We start from the raw sequence: 24,284 nt of genomic DNA on the forward strand, positions 1-24,284 counted from the left end.
GTGTCTGAAGAATGGGTTCGGTGCAGCGGAATCGAAGGTAGCGAGGCCTCGTAGTGAAACGCTCCAGTGACGCGGGTGGCCCCAACGGACAGCATGTGCACGAAGAATTATTTGATGTGAGGGGGGAAAAAGGGGGACGATAATAAAATGATAATTGCTTAAAAAGGTAATCGAACAGTTATCAGTCAGTTAGAGAAGGAAGGGCTTTATTTCAGGTACGACCCACAGCATAGGAAGAGCCGCCGGTGAGTACCAAATTATAATATCCTTTTAGAATTTCAAGGGCAACAGAATATCCGGTAACAAAGTAGAGGGTCACTGATGTGGAACTTGCGGGAATAGCCAAGTCTCCTAGCATAGGTACGGCCCCAGATCTGGACGGAGTTCCGAACCTGGCCTTAAAAGTAGTCATTACAGAGGCTCCCGAGATGTTCAGATCTGCTTGGACGAGGGAGAAGTATAGAAGAGGCAGAGCCTGGTTCTATTGCCAAAGGCGGAGAAACCACCTGGAGACCCGTCGGCGTATGGACCAATATGTGGGAAAGGTACTCGAAAAGATCATCCTCAATAGAATGTTGAGACACACCGAGGGTGTAAATTGTATCTCGAATAGCCAGTGCGGCGGGAAAGCACTCGAGCGTTAGAAAAGGGGGATTCGCTACCGTGCAGTAGTGACTCTGGATATAAGGAACGTGTTTAATAGCACCAGTTGGCCAGCTATTGCCCATGCGCTCCTGCTTCTGGGAATATCCGGCTACCTGTACAAGATTCTCGGAAGATACTTCCAGAATTGATTACTGGTCTACGACACGGAGGTGGGTCGGAAGTGCTTTCACATAACCTTAGCAGTCCCGCCAGGTTCCATTCTGGGTCCGGTGTTATGGAATGTCATGTACGACAAGGTGTTGAGGTTAGAGTTCCCGGTGAGAGTGGAGACATTACGCTCGAAGTCAACGGTGAGTCGATCGAATAAGTGGAGTTGACTACCACCCACTCGATCGGGGTTGTGGAGGCGTGGATGAGGTCCAGGAAACTAGAATCGGCTCACCACAAGACTGAGGTGATGGTTGTCAACAACCGGAAGTCAGAGCAGCAAGCGATGATCAGTGTAGGCGATTGCACTATCACATCGAAGTGCTCCGTAAACCATTTGGGAGTGATGATCGACGATAAGCTTACCTTCGGTAGCCACGTTGATTACGCCTGTAAAAGATCCTCCACAGCTATTGTGGAACTGTCCCGAATGATGTCCAATAGCTCTGCGGCGGTGTACACCAGTAAGCGCAAGCTTCTGGCTAGTGTCGCTACATCCATACTAAGGAATGGCGGACCGGCGTGGGGCACTGCGCTAAGAACCGAAAACTACCTTGGTAAGCTGGAAAGTACTTACAACCTGAGGATTGCGAGAGCGTACCGTACCGTGCTACACGACGCACTCTGCACCATCACTGGTATGGTGCCTATCGGCAGCCTTATCAGGGATGACATGGAGTGATTCGAAATGCGCTTCACAAGAGGCATACGCAGGACTGTCATGTCATGTCGAAGGAAGGTGGACCCATCGATTGATTTCGAGGGTAGACAGTTAGATTAACAGGCGCCATGGGGAAGTAACATTCCACCTGACACAGGTCCTTGGTTGCTTCCGACAGTATCTACACCGTTTCGGGCACGCGGGTTCTTCCGAATGCCCTGTTTGTGCAGGTTTAGAGGAAACAGCGGAAAAAGTTTTGATCGTGTGCCCGCGTTTTCGCACAATGCCTGACCGCATGCTTGCCACATGCGGGAAGAACACAGCTCCAGGCAATCTTGTTCAGAGGATGTGTAGGGATAGTTTGGCTGAAATGCCGTTTCAACGGCTATCCCCCACATCGTTTTGAAGCGACAGAGGAGGTGGCTCGTAGACTCGGAGAATGGCTAGTTTGGATGCGGTACAAGAGATGGTCCAAAGGTTCGGGTTTGCGGTCAAAATCGACCCTTATAGCGATTAAGTGACCGCGGAGAGAAAGTCCTGGTAGCGTTGCTGTCGTGGCGTCGGTCTACTGAGTTGGATCCGAGCCCGCGGTTGGAAGGGGTCCTCTGTCAGCCTACACTGAGCGAAAACCCCCGCCATGAATCGAATGATTTTTGCCTCATACGAGCCCCATGCCTATTTTCAGACAAGAATAGGATGATTTTTCATTTGATTCTGCGTCCATCAAAATCAAAACAATATGAATGATGACCATCTAAAATAAAAATGATTTTCACAGCTTATTTGGAAGACGATAACTGAATGATATTCGTTCCTTTTCTTATTTAATTTGATATGGGCTTTGCTTCTATGATAAATTAGTATCAATCAAACAAAAATAAAACTAAACACACAAACTTGGAGAGGATTTTACTAATATATTTAGGCTCAGTGTACCAGTTATGGCTATAGTACCTCAAATTCGCCATAGTAGATTTTCAACCTTTAAAGATACAAATCAACAAGAAAAAAAATCGTGAACAACAGATCACGATCACAAAAGATCATTGCAATCATTCAAACTTCACAAATTTCTCAAATTATGGTAGAAATTAATCATTATCCTTAACTTTTCGGCCTCCTTGCACCCTATTTCGCCATAGTGTACCAGTTATGGCAACGCTCACATGCTAACGGATTGAGCTGAAATTTTGAGCAAAGCATCGTGGCGTCATATAGTACAAAAAAGACGTACTTTTTGAGGTGTAATTTTTACCATACAAGCTTGAGCCACACTAACACTGAGGCAATGCCTGCTGTTCAGCTTAGTATACAATGGGATGTTAGGTCATTCGACCGAAGGTCATCTGGCCGAAGGTTTAGGCCGAATAGTCGTTGGGCCGACTGGTCACTGCACACGACACCCGTCAATTATTGAAACACAAAAACAAGAATTTCTTTAGAAATTTGTTCCAGAATTCTTTTAAGAAATCTTCTATGGACACTTTCTAAACTTTCTCTATGAATTCTTCAGAAATTACCCTAGGAGCTCGGTCTTAAAGTCTATCCAGGTTTATTCAGAAAGTCCTCCAGTGGATTCTTCTGCAAGTGGTCTATTAATAATTTCTCCAAGAATTCCACGGGTAGATTTCCATGGGTTTCTTTTGAAACTCCACCAGAAATTAGTTTAGAAATACTTCTAGGGATTCATTTAGAAAATCCAGCGAAAGTTTGTCCAGGGATTTTCAGAATTTTCTGCTGGGATTGCTCCAGAAACTATTTCCAAGATTTTTTCATAAATTCGTCCTGTAGTTTCTCCAGAAAGTCCTCCACAGATTCATTCAGAAATCCATATAAGGGGTTGTCCATAAACCACGTGGTCATTAGGGGGGGGGGGGGGGGGGTTCGGCCAAGGATAATTTTGTATGGACAAATAAAAAATTTTGTATGGGCTAATGACCACGCGGGGGGGGGGGGGGGGGGTGGGGTGAAAAGTCCCAAAAAAATGACCACGTGGTTTATGGACAGCCCCTAAGCATTTCCAGAATTTCTTAAGGGATTCAATTGGAAATTATTTCAAGAAAGTGCCCAGAAATTCTTGCATTTTTACTTTGCTTTCAGAAAATCCTCCAAGAGTTTTTTTAAAGGATTTCAACAGAAATTACACCACGGGATTCCCACAGCCATCTGGGATTAATTCAAGTATTTTTCTGCTATTTCTTCAAAGAATCCTGCTCGAATTTCTTTAGAAATTCTTTCAGGAAAACCTTCAAAACCATATCAGCAAGCGATTTTTTTTTTCAAAATATCTCCCATAAAGTTTTTTTCATTCTTCTAAACATTTACATGAAAATCATCTAGAGATTTTACCGGAAATTTTTCTAGCGTTCCTCAATTTCTTGAAAAAAATCTTGCTGAAATTTCTGCTGGGATTTTTTTGAGAAATTCCTGCTGCAGATATTGCTTGAGATATTTTTAGATGAATTTCTGAAGAAATTTTTTAAGTAGTTTTTTAAGGAATCTCTTAAACATGTCTGCAAAAATCCCTGCAGGAGTGGAAACGGATTCTTAAAGGAACTGCTAAACTAATTTCTGAAGGAATCAGTAAACATCTGAATACATTTCTAATGGAAATCTTGCACAAATAAAAAAAAATAGTAGGAATTATTTTGAGAACCATTAAATTAATCTTTGAAAAATGAGTTTTTTTTAGGAATTTTTGACTTTCACATAAAAACATCTTGAAATTTTTCTTTAAAAAATCTAGGAATAGAGTCTTTTATGCAGTTTCTGCATGAATTGCCATGAAGAATTTCATAATAAATGCCTGAGAAGATCCCTGAATATATAGAGTAATAGCTGAAAGAACCTCTGGAGAAACACCAACAATGGATTTCTGGAAAAAAAAATCTGAATTTCTAAAGGAAAAGCTTAGATTAATTTCGGGAAGGATTCTTTTTGATTTTTTTTTCGACTGAAAGAGTTACAGCGGTAATTTCTTTCTGGCTTGCAGTCTTATGTGTTGAATATCTGAAAGAGTCTCTGAATACCTGTAAACAAATTTCTTCTGGAATTGCATCTTCTGAAGATATATTTGGAGGGATCTCCAGAGAAACTCTTAAGAAAATTCCTAGAAAACTTTCTTGAGAGATTTGTAGAAGAATTCCTGGAAAATCCCAAAAAAAAAGCCTTGCATAAAAATCTGATAACATTCCTGGAGAAACTTTTTTCCAGAAACGTATTAAAAAATTCATGAAAGAATATTGAGTTTTTTATATTTAATTAGACTACTGTGCAAATATTTTTTGCACAGTGCTTATTTGCACACCTCACTAATCACCTGCGCTACCTCACGGTAACCAACACAACACATTTGTTTCTCATTGTTTTGGTTTTGTGACCGAACGGACAGAACTGAGCGAAAAATGATAAAACTTGCCTGCAGAGCTGGCAAAGGACCGCGCGTCGCCCAAATGTCGAATTTTGCGAGTAAGCTGAGGGAACCCCAGAATTCTAAGTAGAAACCTTATAAACCAGCCAGCAAAAACTAGTTTTACATTTTATTTTTGGATTTTTAGCAGGTGACAATTCATAAAATATTACAGATATTACAGTAAACATATTCCGAGGTTTTTGCGTGAGCTGGTACCAATCTGCGTTTGGATTGAAGGTTGTAGGTTGGGGTTTTGGTTAGTCGGTAGGAATGGTCAGTTGAGTTAGTAAGCAGTCAATTAAAAGGCTCTTCGATGCAGTAGGGGCATTATGGGTGTAATGGATAAGGCAGGCAAATTCAACACGGGAAAAAATCCAAGCGCAGGGAGTGCTTAAAACAAATCTACGGGACAGCTCACGTTTAGTACAATGAACAACTAACGTTTCGAGGTGTGCTGCTTGAGCTGGCATAGGACGGATTGCCTATCAAAGGCAAGGACAGTTCTCAGTTATCATTGATGTTCACACCTTCCCAATACATTTAATTCCAAGAAAAAAAAATGTAATCCGGGTATGCCAGCGACGCATCTCACTCCTGATGGTTGAATGTCAACTTTTTGCAGCATACGCCTACTGATATTAGTGAGTGTGCAAGTTATATCTCACAAAAATGAAACTGCACTAGAGTCTATAAATTCATGCAATCGTCAATACATGCACGAACCTGTTAAAGCAATCCTTGAAAAAAATCCTACGGAATACCTGAAGGAATCCCAGGAGGAATTTCTGAGGGATTTTCCTGGTGAAAATCGGTGACTGTTATTCTACTCGTCAAACATAGTGCACTCTACAGCGGATCTGGTCCTCTATCCAGCGCACCCACGTAGTATGTGTGGAGGAAGTCTTTGATTTTGCTACGAACCATGTATGACGTATGGGAAATAATGCTGCGAAAGAGAAGGGGTGGATTCTACGTCGTTTACAAATGCTCCCCTATTCTACACACTTAATTTTGAATACCGAGTACGGTAAATTTTTGACGAAAATAGAACAGCTGAACACAGCAAAAATGGGTTGTTTACCTTTTGCTCACGCTTTTGACAGTTGGAGTACTGAGCCTCAGTAAAATCGATTACCGAAACTACCGAAATGATTCTGCTGTTCCATTTTCGTCAAAAAAGTACCGAACAGTGAATTCGGGATTGAGTACGACCTAGTACGACAAAGAATTTCCGGTTTGATGAACTCACAACTGTTTGAATGCACGAATATTCAACTGGAGTCACTGTTGTATCCCCCACATGTCACTCACTTTCCATAATCACTTGTTACGCGAACCAAACTGATACCACCCACCAGCGGTATCCTTTCCCGGCTAGCTAACTCATCTACCGCTGCCAGGCTTTCGTCCCTCAAACACTCCCACCGAGAGTCGTTCTTCGCCGAACACACTTTTAACAAATCCTTCGCTTCCCATGCCAACTGCCGGAAGGAACTCTTCCAAACCGAACCACCGAACACTACATCACCGAGCGGGAACAGGAAAACCACCACAATCCACCGATTTTGTCTCATCTTGACGGGACGCAGCACCGATCAGCAATCGTTCATGATCACCACCGGTTTCAAGGTAAACTGAACGCGCCATATGCCAATCTAGGCAGTTTTATATTGACCATCATTCATAGGGAGAAATGGTACGTGTCATTCGAATGGATGCATCTGACTGCACACTTTGCCTCTTGGCCAGCCGGCTGAGACGGGGTCCAAAGCGTAGGTGCGTGATTACTGTTGTCATCGGACGGACCCAATAACTGGGTAACCCTATTTCCCACTACTGCTGCTGCACTGATTGGAACTTAATGATAGGCGAGCATATCGGGGGATGGCCACCAAGTGCGTTTGTGATAGCAGTTTTGGCACTCTTCTCCGCCAATGCACTGCACACCGGTTGCGGTTCAGTAAAATTGCATTTCTCATAGATGTTGTAGAAGGGCGCAAAATTTATTGTGCATCACATGTATTATATGGAAATATGGTTTTCTAAGCATGCAGTGCAGTCTGGGCAATGTTTCCCTTCTGACAAGCTACATTTAGCAAGTACAGGGGGTGGCCAAAATGTTTGGGAAAGGCAACTTTTTTTTCTCTCACAAAAAAATTCAACATGCTGTAACTTTTCATAGAGTGTACCAAAGATTCTCAAATTTTGTCATTTTTTTTTTTTTTCTCAATTCCGCCGCCTGATTTCCGTCCTGCCAGTTGACCTGTGGCACGGGAGCGATTCGTTCAGAACCGACCTGCCGCATGATATCATCTACCGAGCGAACCTATTTGGAAACTCTTCATCTGTAAAATATGGTTGGAATTTGAAGCTCGGTCGGTACAGAGTGGCTTCTTCATAGAGGATCTGGAACTTCCGGTGGCACTCTTTGGACAACACGGTGCTCAGGGACTAGACATTCGGATGCTGCGGTTCATGCTGAAGCGCTTCCGGGCCTGAGCAAGTCCGGGTACCTTACGGCTGCCGCAGTCAAGCTTCGGTCAACAGGCCAGAACGTTGGTTCAGAGCCTCCAAATACTCGTTTGGCCGTATACGGGAGTGAGGTGTCCGATGGCCATCCAGACTGATGTTGGATGATATGTATTCGACAGGGACGACAACGGCCTTATGGAAACCGGAACTCTCAGAGCTTTTTGCCGATCAACCCGGCGACTGATATAGGTTGACGCCCAACCATACATCGTCCTCTCGTTGAAAAACGGAGAATTGGCAAGCAAACTGCTATTAGGTACAGCTGCCCAGCGACTTAGTGTAGGGTAGGTAGAGGGAAAACTCGGAAATTTGAAACCACCAGGGAGAAGTCGGGGAATCCTCGGGAATTCTTGTTGTTCACCGAGAATTTTCAACGCTTGACGACGGTTATACAATCCCCTCTTGATGAAAATTCGTTTTTTTTAAACTTTCATTTGAAAGTGCAGAAGCATCAGGAGAATCTGCGAAATATGCTGTCAAAGGCTATTGAACCAGTTCCTGATAAATACCGATGTAACGAATATAAACCAGTCTTGGACATCTTGCCATCGAGAAAAAAAAAACAATCAAAATGAATCGTAGTGATGATACGTTTAAATTGTAATCTACTAGAGACTATACTAGTGGAAAAACATAGATTTGAAAGAGTCGTTCCTGATCAGAGTTAGAGAAGTTTTTGACAAATTTAGTAGGTATATCGTATATGCTCTATATGATATGCTCTGCATTTAAGGACCTACCTATTCAAGAAAGTTATAAGAAACAAAAATATGATAAATAGAAAAGTTGTATTGCTGACTGCACCCCAAATTGAACTGACACAATAGTGTGCACACACCTTCAAAGTGTGATTGCAGCGCAGGTTCACGACGGATCGAGTTGAGGTCTTCGGTACACTTATTCCTTGTAAATGGAGGAATAAGTGCACCGAAGACGTCGAGACGATCCGAGGCAAATGTGCACTTTTAACACACTTTTCAGGCGTACCAAAAAAAAAGTGTGATAGTCCAATTTGGGATGCAGTCTGCGATATAAGCAACGATAATTGACACTTTTCTTCAATCTCAAGGAAAATCTTAAACATAGTAATTTTAGACGATGGGGAGCATCCATAAATTTCTGATGGGTTTCTTGAAAGAATTGCTTGAAGAATTTTTTTTTTGTGAGAAGTTCTTAGTGAAAACTCTGGATATCTGGAGGATTAATTTGTTTGGAAGAATTGAAAAAATGCTTATTTTTTATGTAATTTCAAAAATAATTTGTAGAGGGATTCCTTGAATAACCGCTGTAGGAGCTCTGGAAAGTAGAAAAAGTTCAGTAACACAAATCTTTGATAAAGTTCTGCCGTTTTCTCTGGAATTTTATGATACTTGGAGGATTTTTTTTTGTTCTTTTATTGTGAGATTCTCTTAGCCGTTCAGAATATGGGTATCGCACGATACTCACCGACGCGCTCTCGTTCAAGTTATCGTTGTATTACTAATTAACCACTTCCGTGTGCGGCATAGTTGTCCCATGTTAATAGGGATTCCCATAGAACATGCGACAATTATGCTGCACAGGCGCTGTCCATAAACTACGTAGACTCAATTTTCGCAATTTCAGATCCTCCCTCGTAGACTTTCGTTCATACAAAATTTTCGAAATTTGTATGAATCGTAGACTTTCGTCCACTGAAAACACCGAAATGTACCGTGACTAGGCTGTCCCAAAAAAATCGATGTTTGAAAAGTCAAGGTGCTCAACCCTTAAATGAAAGATATGCATATTTGAAGCATTTTTGTAGAACATTTCGATTTTCTAAAAAATCATTTAGAGGTTCCACTAGGGCGATTTTTGAAAAATGGCCTTTTTTCATGAAAAGTCTCAAAAAAATCATTTTTTCGTAATATTTTTCAGCTTCTGAATTTTTTCAATATTTTTGTATTTTTCTATGGACCTCTAGGCATTCTTGAAGGTGATAAGTTTTTGAAATATTGTATTTATATTGACGGCAGAACCGTGTAACCGTTCAGTTACAATTATCCCAATATTATTTTTAATTTCTGCGTATTGTTGAGGAAACTATAGTGTTTGTTTGTTAAGTCTTTGGAATAAATAGAATTGGTTAGAGTTAGACTAAAATTGTAAACTGTATTAGGTAGTAGAAATATGTTGTAAACTAAATGTTAAATGTAATTTGAATAAACTATGGCAAAAATGGGTGGCGGGCGAAAATCAACTGTGGCAGTAAAAGTAGGCAAACCGGTAGCATAATGGGTGGTGCTGCTACCAAGGATAGGAAACATGGAGTAACGATTAAGGAACAATGGGAAGGCATGGACTGGAGGGCATTTTAAGACTTGAGCTGGTCGCCATGATCACTTTCAATTCGGCGTTCGTGTGAGACACAAGTGAGTTTTATTTAAAAGTGGCTTTTTGTAAGAAGTTCAGTGAACGAGTATAGTGCTTGAGTCCAGCCTAAGTTCATTCAGGTATGCCACATTAAATGGTCTCTGTGATACCAGTGCCTTTATTCCGGATCATTCCAACAGGACCTTTTGAACTACCATTTTGGTACTGTCACGGAATCGCCCCTCACAGTCCACACGATTCGGCCTAGATCGGTTCACCGGTCTACGCCTAACAGTAAAAGACCAGGCTCTCTGGTCACACTCACCGACCGTGAGAGAGCTCCTCGGGCTAATAGCCCTAATCACCAAAGAGGACCCTTCTCGGCGTGGCCAATACGGTCTCGTCCGTGGCCCGTCGATCGTGCCAAAGAAGGAAGACGCCGTAGCCAAGTCTAGGGCACGGAAGTGGCCTAAAATCCGTGGATTCGTCATTCCACTAAGCTAGCCAAACTCCAAGATCCGCCATTCTGAAACCTACCGGACCATAAGGACCGACACCGTCATCCGCCATTGCCGTCAGCAGCCGTCAGCGAGCGCTCGCCAGCACACCGGTACGTACCCAACGATTTTCATCAACCACAATCCGCCATAGCCCAAATAAACCAATTAATTAGAACCAACCTAGTAACTTTCAATAAATTTGCCTTTATATCTCCTTACACACACACATTCTGTCATAGCCCAAAGAAATACCATAGTTTCTGCACCCGTTGTTCCGCGTAGCCCCTCCGAATAACCCAGTAGCATGCCGACCCTGTAGACCCAGCTCTAGGGGTCTCATGCTACTGAGCTAGTTATCCGGGAGTCTTGGTTTAGCCACTGGGTCGATTGAGCAGTTTGTAAGTCCCAGTGAGTCTCAACCGTTTTTGTGCTGATAGAAGGACTATTTTTTGAGGATTTTTCATCTAAATTTGAGAAAAAAATACATGCACGATTTTTTATTTTCAATTTTGAAAGTTCTATCTGATAGTACTATTTGTATGCGTCATTTCTCTAAAAAAAGATTTAAAATATCTTGTCTAGAAGCAGAGATATTAGGATTTTAGTAAATGGACAATATTTCAAATTTTTGCGAAACTGTATATTTGAAATATTGTAAGGTCTTTGTGACACTCCAATGTTAGTACGTATATTAAAAGAAGTAAGGCTTAAAAATACGGCTTTCCTTATTGAATGGTCAAGCTAGTTTAAACATGGATCTTTTATTCTGGGGTGATTGGTAGTATATTCATGAAGAGCTTTTATCTGAATAACTACAACAATCGACAATTCCTCGACAATTACACTCCTTTTCTGAAGTAGCAAAAACCATTCCATGCAGAGATAACATAATAATGATGAAATCAATTAAAAACAACTAAGATAAGTCAGGACTGATTTAAAAAAAACAATAATAGGCTTTCGATGAAATACGCGATCTTATGATTGCTTAACGTTTATTTCTTTGATGAATTGGGCTAATATTTTGACACGAAATTGCAAATATGCTGAATTTTGCATATATGAAATACAAATCGTGTCTGATCACAAGCTTAGGCACGATAGGGCAACCAAAATGTGTCAAAGTGATCGGACAACGGCAGTCTTTTGATTTACACGTGTGTTGCTGTTCGATCAGTTTTGCACTTAATCCCACACATGCGATCAGAAATGTTTTGTATTTCTTATACATATTATCTCATCGTGTCGGTTTCGTATCAAAATTTGTGTTTAATTCATCAAAGGAGTTAAACCATCTCAAAGTTGTAAATTTTGAATGACAATCGAAGTTTGTCCGATTAACTATGCACCCCCGTTGCCAAGTTTCGTACCAAATTGTCCATTACATTTCAAGTTCAAGTCTTTAGTAAAAATCATGACTTAACTATGTTTTTTTATCGATTTTATCAATGTTATATAATCTCTGCATGGAATAGTCGTTCCTATTTCAGAAAAAATGGGCGCAGTAGTCGGGAAATCCACGACGTAATCTCGAACTAAATGCGTTGCTACCAGTAACCACGATACCCGTCATATTTGTAGTTATTCAGATAAAAGCTCTTCATGAATCTACTGCCAACCAGTCCAGAATAAAAGATCCATGTTTAAACTAGCTTGACCATACAACAAGGAAAGCTGTTTTTTTTTTAACTTCTTTTAATATACGTACATTGGAGTGTCACAAAAACCTTACAATATTTCAAATATGCAGTTTCGCAAAAATTTGAAATATTGTCCATTTACTAAAATCCTAACATCTCTGCTTCTAGACAAGATATTTTAAATCTTTTTTTTAGAGAAATGACGCATACAAATAGTACTATCAGATAAAACATTCAAAATTGAAAATAAAAATCGTGCATGTATTTTTTTTTCTCAAATTTAGATGAAAAATTCTCAAAAACTGGTCTTTTTATCAACATAAAAACGGTTCTGCCGTCAATATAAATACAAAATTTCAAAAACTTATCCCTTTGAAGAATACCTAGAGGTCCATAGAAAAATACTAAAACATTGAAAAAATTCAGAAGTTGAAAAAAATATTACGAAAAAATGATTTTTTGAGACTTTTCATGAAAAAAGGCCATTTTTCAAAAATTGCCCTAGCGGAACCTCTAAATTATTTTTTAGAAAATCGAAATGTTCTACAAAATTGCTTCAAATATGCATATCTTTCATTTAGGGGTTGAGCACCTTGACTTTTCGAACATCGATTTTTTTGGGACAGTCTAAGTCCGTGACTCAATTAAACTTGTACGCAGCGGGGGACGATTTAACGCTTACTGCTACTGTGGGGTTGTGGAAGGCGTCCACAAGGAGAAAGCATTCCGGAAACTTCCCCAATAGTTATACGCCTGACGCTGCCGTCGAAATCGAACTGCGACGATTGATGATAGAGCTGTTAAGACCGCTGGGACCAGGTGCGACATTTAACCCTTTGGAGCCGGAGGGTCATATATGACCCCGGCGATGAAACCGAGCATAACAAACGTGTTCGACACCAGCGAGGTTGCGTCAACAGCGGCGAAAAAAATCGGCTCCAAAAGCTTAAATCCTTGTGAAATCATCCTCAGTGGCGTTCTGGGAAGATCATAAAATGTGAGCAAACGGTTCATGCAAATAAAATAAAAATATTCTTACAAATTCCTCCTCCATTCGTATCTTTTTCGTAATCGGGGGAGTATGATCCTCGTCCTTTTTCCCTCGGGACCATACTTGTTTCGCTGCTGCTGCCGCTCAGCATTTGCCAGTTCCTATTCGACGAAGCCAAACTGTCGCAATCGATATTTCCTTCTCAAAAAGTTTCTATATTCCTGCTTGTTCTAGGGCCTGCCAGTACTTCTGCTGTTGCCTGAGCTGTGGTGTATATGCATCCAGGATAGGCTGACCATACGTCCCGTATTCAACGGGACAGTACCACTTTTATGACCTTTTAGGATTGTCCCGTCGTATTGTGGAAAAAGGTGAAAATGTCCCGTATTTTTCGGAAAACGAGCATCTTAGTGTTAACAAAAAAAAGTTAAATTTAACTTATTAAGATAATGTTTCGAAGTATTTTTCTATCATTTATCTTTTCAATGATACAGATATTTCTTGATTAAGAAGTAAAGGTTCATCCTGTTAAAATTTAGAGTTAAATATTGATGATTTTAAAGTATCAGATACAATACTGAAATTCACAGTTCAACAGGTTTTGCGTGCTTTTATTCAAATTCTCAACCAGTATGAAATGTAGTTTGTGAAGTGTTAAGCCATAATTTAGTATTACATTAGAATACACCCTTTAGATTCTTCAGCAATTCTACAGAAATTCACTAGAATTAAATGTTAATTTCTCAATTATTTTCTGTCTTTTCTGAATCTTTTCTTTTCTTTTCTGAATCTTTTAATGTCACATCTTTTATTAAGTCACTAGCTGTCCCGGCAAACTTTATCTTGCCAAGCTGTGGTGGATTGACAACTGTTGAGGTCATCGCAGCAACGCACTCTAGATTGATTCAATTTCGATCACGCTGAATTTCTTCCAGGCTCATAAAAAATCAGTATTTTCACAATTTTTATACCTTTTTAAACGATTTTCGTAACTTTTTCTGTATATAAACACAGCCACCACGAATACGTATCGAACCATGCAAGAGTCATGATGATCGGTTCATCCGTTCGTGAGTTTTGTTGCCTCAAAGGGACTTCAAACTCATTTTTATATATATAGATGCAGAAATAGGTTAAAGTTAAACAAAATGATCATTTCAATAATGTGATTTATCGAAAGCTTTGATGACACCAACACTTTTTATATGATTATGATTATTATTTACCTCGTTATTTGCATTATTTGTAGAAAGAATCTCACACATGTCTCCTAAAATAGTTGCCCATAAATATGAAGAAAAAAGTGGACCAAACTACGTTTATCATAAAAAATTACATTCAATAATAAACATACAGAACTTTTAGCATTTTCAGTCATTCTTCAATTGCAAAAAATAAAGAAACAATAATATATTATAACTTCGAGACATATTCCTATGATTATTTTGATGCGACCTAAATTTCGAAAGTTATTCAGATTTGTGTGCGCTTATGGTTTTAAATCACATAAAAATGGCTCCTTCAAAGTTTTAGCCAAAAATAATAGAATTAAGAGACGATGAATAAAATGTGATTTGGACTCCAACTAAGATAACTCTTATTTTCTAACCGGTTTTGAATATTGCTATCTTCAATTGTTTTCAAAATTAATTTTGCTAAACTTCAAATTTCAAAAAGCATCAAATTTCTTTGTCTTTTCTTTGTTTTATAATTATTTAACTTTTGCACGCTTTAACTTTCTAATCGCTCGATTGATTCCATCTCAAGTAATAATATTCAGCCAATCTTTAAAATCAAGTTTAAGAACGGCTTATTCTTCTGTTATGCAGCAATAATGTTTGTTGCGATATCTTTAAACATAATTTAAAAGATAACTTAGTCGTCTCAAAACATTGTTTGCACTCGTAGGCATCTTTTCTTATGTATTTTGCTTTGATTAGAGCACATGAATTTGAATATCTGAGAACTTTTGGAACATAATCATTCCCTAATGTGTATATGAAACAATTTATAATTTCAGTCCTAAACGTTTTGTATGTCCCGTATTTTATGCTCATATGTCCCGTTTTATCTTGTTTCTATCTGGTCAGCCTAATCCAGGATGTTGACATTTATGTTCGATGAGGCGTCCTCTTATTAAGATGTGATTAGCGGAAGCCCGTGTTTAGATTAGAAGTGTTCACACCAATGCACAGTTGTCCACGAACCATATTTACGAGGAAAGATGCATTCAACGCCTTCAAATGAGTTTTAGGCAAATATCGTCTTCTACAAAGTTGTCCCTAATAATAAGGCCCTCTTTTTAATATACATGAAAATTAGGGTGGTCCATATTTTCAAAGAAATTGGTAACGAAACTTTTTTATTTGCAAGAATAAATGTATACATTCTTCGGGAAAGTTGTAGATCTATCAATTTTGAGCAAGTTTGCCGAAGACACTATTTATGTAGCTTTAAAATTGAGCGATCTAGAGGTATTTTTTCTGAATAAGCTTAGGCAGCTCCAAGAAAAACCGGTTTTCTGGCGTTAACTTTTTCAGTTTCGATTTTTCATCAAAGTCGCCCAAGAAACACTTGTAGAGTATTCGAAGACGCGTCGTTTCGGGCGCTGAGATGATCGTTATCTCTTTTGGTTCAAAAGTTATAGGCATTTTTCTTAAAAAATCATAGTTTTTTTTTTAAGTTGTTTTGACGGGTTGGGGCAAACATAAAAAATATTTTTTGCCCGCATTCAAAAGAAGAAATGTTGGTATAAAACATATCAAAAAATTAGAGGGGTGTTATTTTTGTAACTCAAGTGAAAAATACTTGAAAAGTGTCTATTTTTTCTAGAAAATCATCAATATCTTTTGAACGGAATGATGTAGCAACATTTTCAGCGCACGAAAATGTGCGTTTTTGGAAGCTCTAAAAGTGGTTCTTAGGTGACTTTGACGAGAAATTTGAAACAAAAAAGATAAAGCAATAAAACGGTTTGTTCTAGCGTCACCCTATAAAAACTATGGGAAAACGCTCCAAATTTGGTCAAAACAGTTTAAACGCTTTATCTTTTTTGTTTCAAATTTCTCATCAAAGTTGTCTAAGAACCAGTTTTAGAGCTTTGAAAAACGCACATTTTCGTGTGCTGAGAATGTTGCTACGTCATTCCGTTCAAAAGATAATGATGATTTTCTAGGAAAAATAGGCACTTTTCAAGTATTTTTCACTTGAGTTACAAAAATAACACCCCTCTAATTTTTTGATATGTTTTATACCAACATTTCTTCTTTTGAATGCGGGCAAAAGATATTTTTTATGTTTGCCCCAACCCGTCAAAACAACTTCAGGTCAGGTAGTTAAAAAGGAAAGTGTAATGGGTAGTACGCAGATCGCAAGAAATTGCTTGGCCTATCTCGATGCGTAGGAAATTCAGGCAAAGAATCGCTCAAGAAATGAGAAAGCCTCGCTGTATCCCGGTTCCTGGTATGGAGCTGAAACGAAACGTCACATCAAATGGAGCTTGCTGTGTGAAATTTCTTGACCATTTTGGTCACGGAAAAATAATGCACTGAACGAAAATTACTTGAGCGATTCCGTTTGAAGTGCATACCTCGCATAAGCTGAATACAATAATGTTCCGATTTTATCGCGCCCTCCACGCATCAGTCCTTTATTTTTCATTAATTTACTGTTACATCTGAGAACAAGTATTTCGCATTTTCTTCAAGATGAATGTTGAAGGCGTGTATTGCAACGTTAAAAGTATTGAAAATGCGTAAAGGTTTTGAAGTACATTTAAAAGCATTTTTTAAAAGGGGCGTGATAAAATCGGAACAATACTGTAATAGCATGGTGTATATAGTTAAAGTGATTTTCTTTTGTAGATCTTAAAGCTACTTAAAACTTACAAGGCTAATAGTACGAAAAAGAACAAATAGTAAGGTTTTGTGTAATAGTACGACTTGTAGTACGGCTATTAAGAAATGTGGTTTTGTGAGAAAATTTGTAAAATGCGCTTTTGTTAAACAGATTACAACAATAGAACCATCCAACAAAAGGTTAAAACTCCCAGAATAAAAGGAGTTCTCAAGAAAAAGTAGTGACACAATTTGTTAAGTGGTGCCGGAAGAGAGAGTGTACGTTAAGGTGTACTAATTCCGGAAATAGATCCACATCTGGACCATTTCTTTCTCACCATTGGTGTAAAATCCGGTGGGCTCTCTTTCGTATTCCCGCAGGACCGTCCACGTCAGAAAAGGTCGCAATACGTTGGCTCGTCGGTCACGACTCACGCCAAGCCGGCGCCATCTTGAAAGCCGTGGATAAAAGGAAATCCAACAATAGCCCTGTGACGCCGCCGGGTTGAACAATAGGCTCTCCTCAGCTACGCCATTTTGGGAATCGGTTGCCAAGCCACCCTACCGAAGTCAGGAAGCTCGTCGTAGTGTCCAACAACAACACCCTGGCGAATCGCCATTTGCTCTGGCTATCCAGAAATACGTAGCCCGCCATATACCGAGTCCAGGTCGATTCGAGTGAAAGACCGTTGGAAGCCCTAATACCGGTCGCAGCCAGGAGACCCGCAAGCGGCAAGGTTGGCCTACTGCTGATCTTTTGCGAGTGTGTTAGTGTCGACTGGAATACCTCCAGAAGTGGAGTTTTTTTAGAAAGTTCCTCCTGGAGTATTGTTTTATGGAATTCCTCATGCAATTACTCAAGGAGTTCCTTATGAAGTTCTTACAGGAGTTCCTTGAGGAGTTCATCCGCCAATTTCTAAAGGGATCCCTCCAGCAGCTTTGAAAGGAGTTCCCTGAGGAATCTGATTAGTAATCTTTTTATGGGTCTTTAAAGAAACTCCTGGTAGAATCCCAGAGGGAACATCCGAACGAGCAATCAGAAAAATCCAAGATGGTGCTTCCTGAGAATCTCAGAACAAACTCCTGGAGGAGTCCAACTATAAGTTTATGCAGACACCACGAAGAAATTCCGGATAAAATTCCTGTGGAATCTCAGAAGGAGCTCCTGGAAAGGTTCCATCAGTAAGTCATAAATCAGCACTTTCCCGTGCGTGCGAACCCCACATTTTAAATTCCATCGAGCCACCCATTGGAAGCTGTAAAAATGTAGCTGATTGGAAGGCTGCAAAGCAAGCTCGAACAAGCTACCTAGTTCCAAAGTACCAGTTTATCTGAACTTCTGGTTACTTGTGCATCATGGTACGGCAATCGCTGCTCGATTGAGGTCGTCGTTACCAAAGTAGTTGCCACAAAAGTTTACGGGAGATAAATTTTAGAATGTTGTACCATTTTTGGTTTTATTGGAAGAACTCATAAGCGAATGCCAATCATTAAAAAGAAATTTCCTCATAGAATATGCAAGTGAATTGGTTGGTAGATTAGTACTCTGCATTCGTTGTGTATCATAATATCTTCATGAACTTACCTGTTCTCGCCATATGATGATGTACGCATCGACCGTGACACGTCGTCACCATCAAACCAAACCATATCATCAATAATGGCATAATGTACCCGCTTCACTGTTTGACCGTTATGAAGTCGTTTCATCCGAAGAGAAATTTGCATATCGAACCGAGATTGATGCTAATGTCTGTTGATTTAACCATCCAGTTCAGCAGATTGTGGGTTTAGGTAGCAGTCCCGTGGAAATGCTCGGTCAGATAGAAACATTGTATCAGCCATCAGCTGGACTTCTGTGATCAATGAAAAGAGAGTTTTAACTATCGGGAAAATATAGGAACAGTGAAAGAAAACGCTACAACGGGTATTTCAATATATGGTATTTTATTTCTTTTCAATCTAATGTCACCTGGTCGCCAGTCTAGGATTCGATTCTGGTTAGGTATCCGGTGAACAATTGTGATGATCTAACTTTATATGTACATGATTTTCGTAAAAAAAAATAAACATTTCAGTAAATATAGATATTTCTTTGACTTTTGACCGAGTTTCTCTGAAAAACAGAAAAGTGCATCACGATTCTGGTAAAAGTGGCAGACAGGAGCCTTTTATACATGGTTTAGTGTAATTCGGTGTAGCGCAATGTTAAACATTTGAAAGCCACGACTTCGAATCAATGCATCGTTTTACTTACAAAAATATACACAAAAGTTCAAAACTTTATCAATACAGCATTGTTATGTATATGTACTGTTTTGATGTATTGAATGTGTAAATTTTCAAAGAAAATGTCGATTGTTCTAGTAATTGTAATTGCATAGGAACATGAAGACTAACAAAAAATGGTACACAATCGAATATTCAGAAGTTAAATAAATGTTTTAGAAATTATCAAAAATCTCAACATAAAATTTAAAAAAAAAAGTACATGGAGTTTTAAAACAATGTTTTGAAAGAACGATTCATTCGCCTTGATGTGAAGTCTTGACTTATTGGAAGTCGAAACACAGACAATCGGACACAGCACACAAGTTGTTCCCATTTCATTCATCAACTTTGTTGATTGTAACTATGTTTCAATGACGAAACTACATTGATAGGTATGCTGATGTCAGTTTGTCTGTTGCGGTAGATGCCTATTGAAACTGGTGTGCATACCAACAGTAACATTGTGCGTAAAAGCGTGATACAAATGTGCACTGATGAAAAAAAATAAGAAGTGTCTCTGCATAGTTTCCACTGCATTTCGATTAACTGCTGTATTCCTTTCCTGATGATTTTTGTTGCTGCGCTGCGTGCGTGAGGTAAACTGCTTTTATTATTAAATGTATTATTATTTTCCTGTACTGTGTAGTGTGTATGCTTGGTTCTATATTTCTTGTTTTAGCCAAATGTCCTACGTTATGTTTTTTTTATTTCTTGTTATATTACTACTGCTTTAGTTCTGATTTGAAGTATGTGCTTTATGCTTTTGCTGGTGTAACTATTTTCGTTCATTTTATGAACCTGATTGATTTTTGATTTGGTACTAGACTGTACTATGTAAGTTCCTATTGATTCAGACGGCATTGTACTCATAATGGTTCAAGTTATCATTGATTGGTGTGAAGTCTTACTCTTGAACATAGGAAGTAATGCTTATACACTCCCGTTCAAAAGTTTGGGGTCACCCCCTCAAAAACATGTCATTTTTTAGGCCCATATCTTCGCCAATTTGCGTCCGATTTCTAAACCCTAGGTTTCATTCAAAAGATAATAAGTCAAAGAAGCTTTGAACATGATTTAAAAGAAACTTTTTCAAAAAAAATTGTTTGTTAACTTAACCCAAAGTGACCAAATTTTCTAAAAAATGAATATAAACTTACGGCAGTGTCGCTGGAAGTTGGGTCGACCGAATTTTAAGATGAGAGCGGTAATATGACCCATTTTCTATTAACTTTCAACTGCTTTTTACAGAACTTAGCTAAAAAATCTAGAAAAAAAAAGTTATTAAGTAAATTAATCCTTGATGTCGTCGACCAAAAGTTTGGGGTCACCTCTCAAAATGCTGTATCGGTCAAAAGTTTGGGGTCACATCGTAAAACATGGAAAAGTGACTTGTTGATATCTTTGTCATCTTTCTTTCAATTTTAATTCTTCTTGGCTTATTTGAAACAAAATGAATGATACTTACTGCATAGACATTGAACCACACATATTTGTTGAAATTTACATACTAAACTTAACGTAAAGTTGCCTCATTTTTTGAAGCGAGGTAAAATGTGCTAACTTTACATAACATTTTTATATACAAAAAAACGTTAAATACGTTAAGTTGAAGACATCAAACGTAAATTTAGTTAATTATCTTTGAAATGAGCCAAAAATAATTAAAATTGAACAATAGATGACGAACATATCATCAAATCACTTTTCCATGTTTTACGAAAGTGACCCCAAACTTTTGACCGATACATCATATTGAGGAGTGACCCCAAACTTTTGGTCGATGACATGAAGAGTTAATTTACCTAATAACTTTTTTTTCTAGATTTACTAGCTGACCCGGCAAACCTTGTATTGCCCATTTTAAATGTGCTGGTGTAGTTTTTTTTTTTTACAATTATCTACCACATTTAATATTAATTTTATTGTGTTGTTTTTGAAATTCTTTGCATCTCATGCATATTTTAGTAATGTCACAGTTTTTTTTTTAAATAAATTATGTAGTTGGTTTTTCCAAGTTTTTCTACATCTAAACATAGCCACCCTGAAGTCTATGGTTTATGTATGGTTTAATTTTTTCTCTTAACGGCCTTTCATATCATTTTACAACTCCTTCAAAAATCTCTGGAGGAATCCTTTGAAGAATCCCTGGGTTCTTGAAATAATGCGTGTATACACTCCGGGAGGATGATTTCCTGGAGAAATTCCTGGATAAATTGCCGTTGTAATTTCTGAAAGATTTACTGGAATATTTATTATTGACTTTTTATTATGGGGAAATTCAGCCCGAGGCTGGTTCATCCCCGTATTTACTGGAATAATTTTTGCAAGAATTCCTGAGGTAATTTCTGCAGGAGTTCCTAGGGTATTTCCTGGTGGAATTCTTAAAGGTATTTCTGGAGTATTCCCAGAATCAAATCCTGAAGAAATGCCTGGATGAATCCCTGGTGGAATTCATGAACATCCTGGAGGAACTCCTGGAGGTATTCCTGAAAGAATTCCTGGAGGAAATCCTAGAGCGATCCCAAAAGGATTGCCTAGCGAAGCTCTGGAAGATTTTCTTGAATTGCTGGAAAACCTTCAGGTAGAATCCCTGGACGAAGAATTTCTGGAGAAATTCCTCGAGGAAGCCCTAGTTGAATTTCATGAGGTATCTCTAGAGAAATACCTGCAGGAATTCCTCGAGGAATCCTTAAGTAATCTCCAGAGGAACTCCTTAAGGAATCCCTGCATAAATTCCAAAAGGAATTTCCAGATGAATTTCTGGAGAAATTCCAGGAAAAATTCTTGGATGAATTTTTGGAGGAATCTTCATAGGAATTTCTGGAGGAATCTCTGGAAGAATCTTTAGAGGATTCCCTGATGGAATTTGTGATAAATACCTGGACCAATTCCTGATGGAATTCCTGGAGGAAATACTGGTGGTATTCCTGGGGGGATCCCTTGAACCAATTCCTTAAGAAATCTCTAGAGGAATCCTTGGAGGAATAGCTGAAGGAGAAATTTATGGAAAAAATCCTCAAGGAAATCCTGGATGAATTCCCGGAAAAACTCATGGAGGAATTACTGAAGAAATTCTTGAAATAATTTCAGAAGAGAATCCCTGAAGGATTTTCTGGGTTAATTCCTGGATCAATTCTTGGGGTAATTCCTGGAGGTATTCTTGGTGGCAATCCTGGAGGAAATGCCTGGTAATCACAGGATAGTTTTCTGAGATATCTTCTAAGGAACTCCTGGAGGAATCTCTAGAGTAACCCCTAGAGGAATTCCCGAGTGAATTTCTGAAGAAACCCCATGAGGAATTCCTAAGGGAATCACAGGATAGTTTTCTTAGCGGGAGTGTAATGCCTGAAGTGTGTGTCCCTGGTTATTTTGGGTTGATCTGGTTGGACATTCTCAAGTACGACCAGCGCGCGGATGGGTGAAAGCAGGTATGGATGGCTGCAACTTTCAGACGATTTCATAAACAGAATTGGGTGTTCATGCGTACTTGCCTGAGAGATCCCCACCACAACTCTGACCACAACCGGGACGACGGAAACAACCATCATTGATTTATCAGTAGCTTGAACCGTGGAGAAGTTGATGTGGGCCAGAGCGGGAAGGGGCTTTCGTAATGCACGCATCCCTGGTGATCTGCTAGCCAACATAGGGCGCCAACTTTATTTTTCCATTCCAAATTTGACAACTGCGGGGCTCATTGCAGCAACGCACTCTAGATTGGTTTTGTTTGCGACCGTGTTGAACTTCTCTCTCAGCTCATTTCCGGTTCATTCCTTTGGGAGTCCCCCTTTCTAGCGACCGGAGGAGTCTCACACTATGCTAAGAACCTTCCCCGGCCCCAAAAGTACCCACATACAAAGTTTCACGCCGATTGGTTCAGTAGTTTCCGAATGCATAGCGGTCAGACAGACAGACAGACAGACAGACAGACAGACAGACAGACAGACAGACAGACAGACAGACAGACAGACGGAAATTCATTTTTATATATATAGATAGATATATATAGATAGATTAGCTAAGTTCTGTAAAAAGCAGTTGAAAGCTAATAAAAAATGCGTCATATTACCGCTCTCATCTTAAAATTTGGTCGACCCAACTTCCAGCGACACTGCCGTAAGTTTATATTCATTTTTTAGAAAATTTGGCAACTTTGGGTTACATACAAAATTTTTTGAAAAAGTTTCTTTTAAATCATGTTCAAAGTTTCTTTGACTTATTATCTTTTGAATGAAACCTAGGGTTTTGAAATCGGACGCAAATTGACGGAGATATGGGCCTAAAAAATGACATGTTTTTGAGGGAGTGACCCCAAACTTTTGAACGGGAGTGTATATATAGCGTGCATGTGAGTGTGAAATATACTTTTAAAAGTTTTGACCACGTGTTTTCTAAAAACATAATATACTGATTACGCTGCAGATCAATATCCTTTTTGTGTCATGATTTTTATTGCAGGCTTGTGAATTTTGAAATTCTAGTTTTATTTTTAACTGAAGCGTATTTTGTCTAGAATGGAACTAAATGTATCATATGAACTGGAAAATGAACTCTGAGGGAAATTTAAATATCTGCTTATTTCAAATAATTTCAATACAGTGCCGATTCGTTCCATAGATGGGTTGTTTCGATGGTTGGCTGTTCGCTGATTGGGGAAAATTAAAAAGCACTATCAATGTCATAATCGATGTCAAAATTTGACGTCTGGCCGCGGTCGCATCGCAGCTCCTATATACAGGACGTTTGTGCAAGCATGTGAGTGCTTCGAAACGTTTTTCTCGTCACTTGCGTTTTGCATTTTGATCAGTTGTCATTTGCCCCAACCAACGATTCGCTAATCGGGGCGCAGTCGTGACCCAATCAGCGAATCCAAACTGTATGTACTAGCATTACATTGAATGGTTACCATTTTTATGCGGTGAATCTATAATTATTTTGTAATTTTGCTCCTGTCTCGCTCCTGTTAATGGCATCCGAAACCTGTCAGCGAAACGAGCCTGAAAAACGTGAAATAGAACTATCTTTGAGCGTTTGGAATAGAAGCTATGAAGTTGAACATAAATAGCTCCTTTGGAAATTTTCAAATCCCGCTTGGATAAGGATCGTCAAAGTCTGTGTAATCTCTGATTGCATGCTCCCATGGCTCCCATGCCCCACCATCCAGATAACTGAGTTTATCAGACTAAGCATTATTTGTGGCAACACTTTGAGCGACATGTTGGAACTTTTCCGAATGCGCTAAGTGTTATTAGACCACTAATGTATGTAGTTGCATTAAGTGAATGACGAGATAC

The 24,284-nt window shown here is 39.0% G+C and overlaps 2 protein-coding genes across 2 annotated transcripts in view; one reads left to right on the top strand and one right to left on the bottom strand.

The window, feature by feature from the left end:
* The window catches only part of LOC109414104 (uncharacterized), a 49,076-nt gene extending 42,567 nt beyond the window's left edge, over positions 1-6,509 (bottom strand). Inside the window, exon 1 of the mRNA XM_062846497.1 lies at positions 6,198-6,509. Within this exon, the coding sequence (XP_062702481.1) occupies positions 6,198-6,460 (263 nt within the window). The 5' untranslated portion in view covers positions 6,461-6,509. The remainder of the gene's footprint in view (positions 1-6,197) is intronic.
* The window catches only part of LOC115256083 (DNA ligase 4-like), a 260,381-nt gene that overhangs the window by 210,703 nt on the left and 25,394 nt on the right, over positions 1-24,284 (top strand). The window lies entirely within an intron of this gene.

Source organism: Aedes albopictus, chromosome 1, assembly GCF_035046485.1.
Source record: "Aedes albopictus strain Foshan chromosome 1, AalbF5, whole genome shotgun sequence".
In the NCBI taxonomy this organism is placed as follows: Eukaryota; Metazoa; Arthropoda; class Insecta; order Diptera; family Culicidae; genus Aedes; species Aedes albopictus.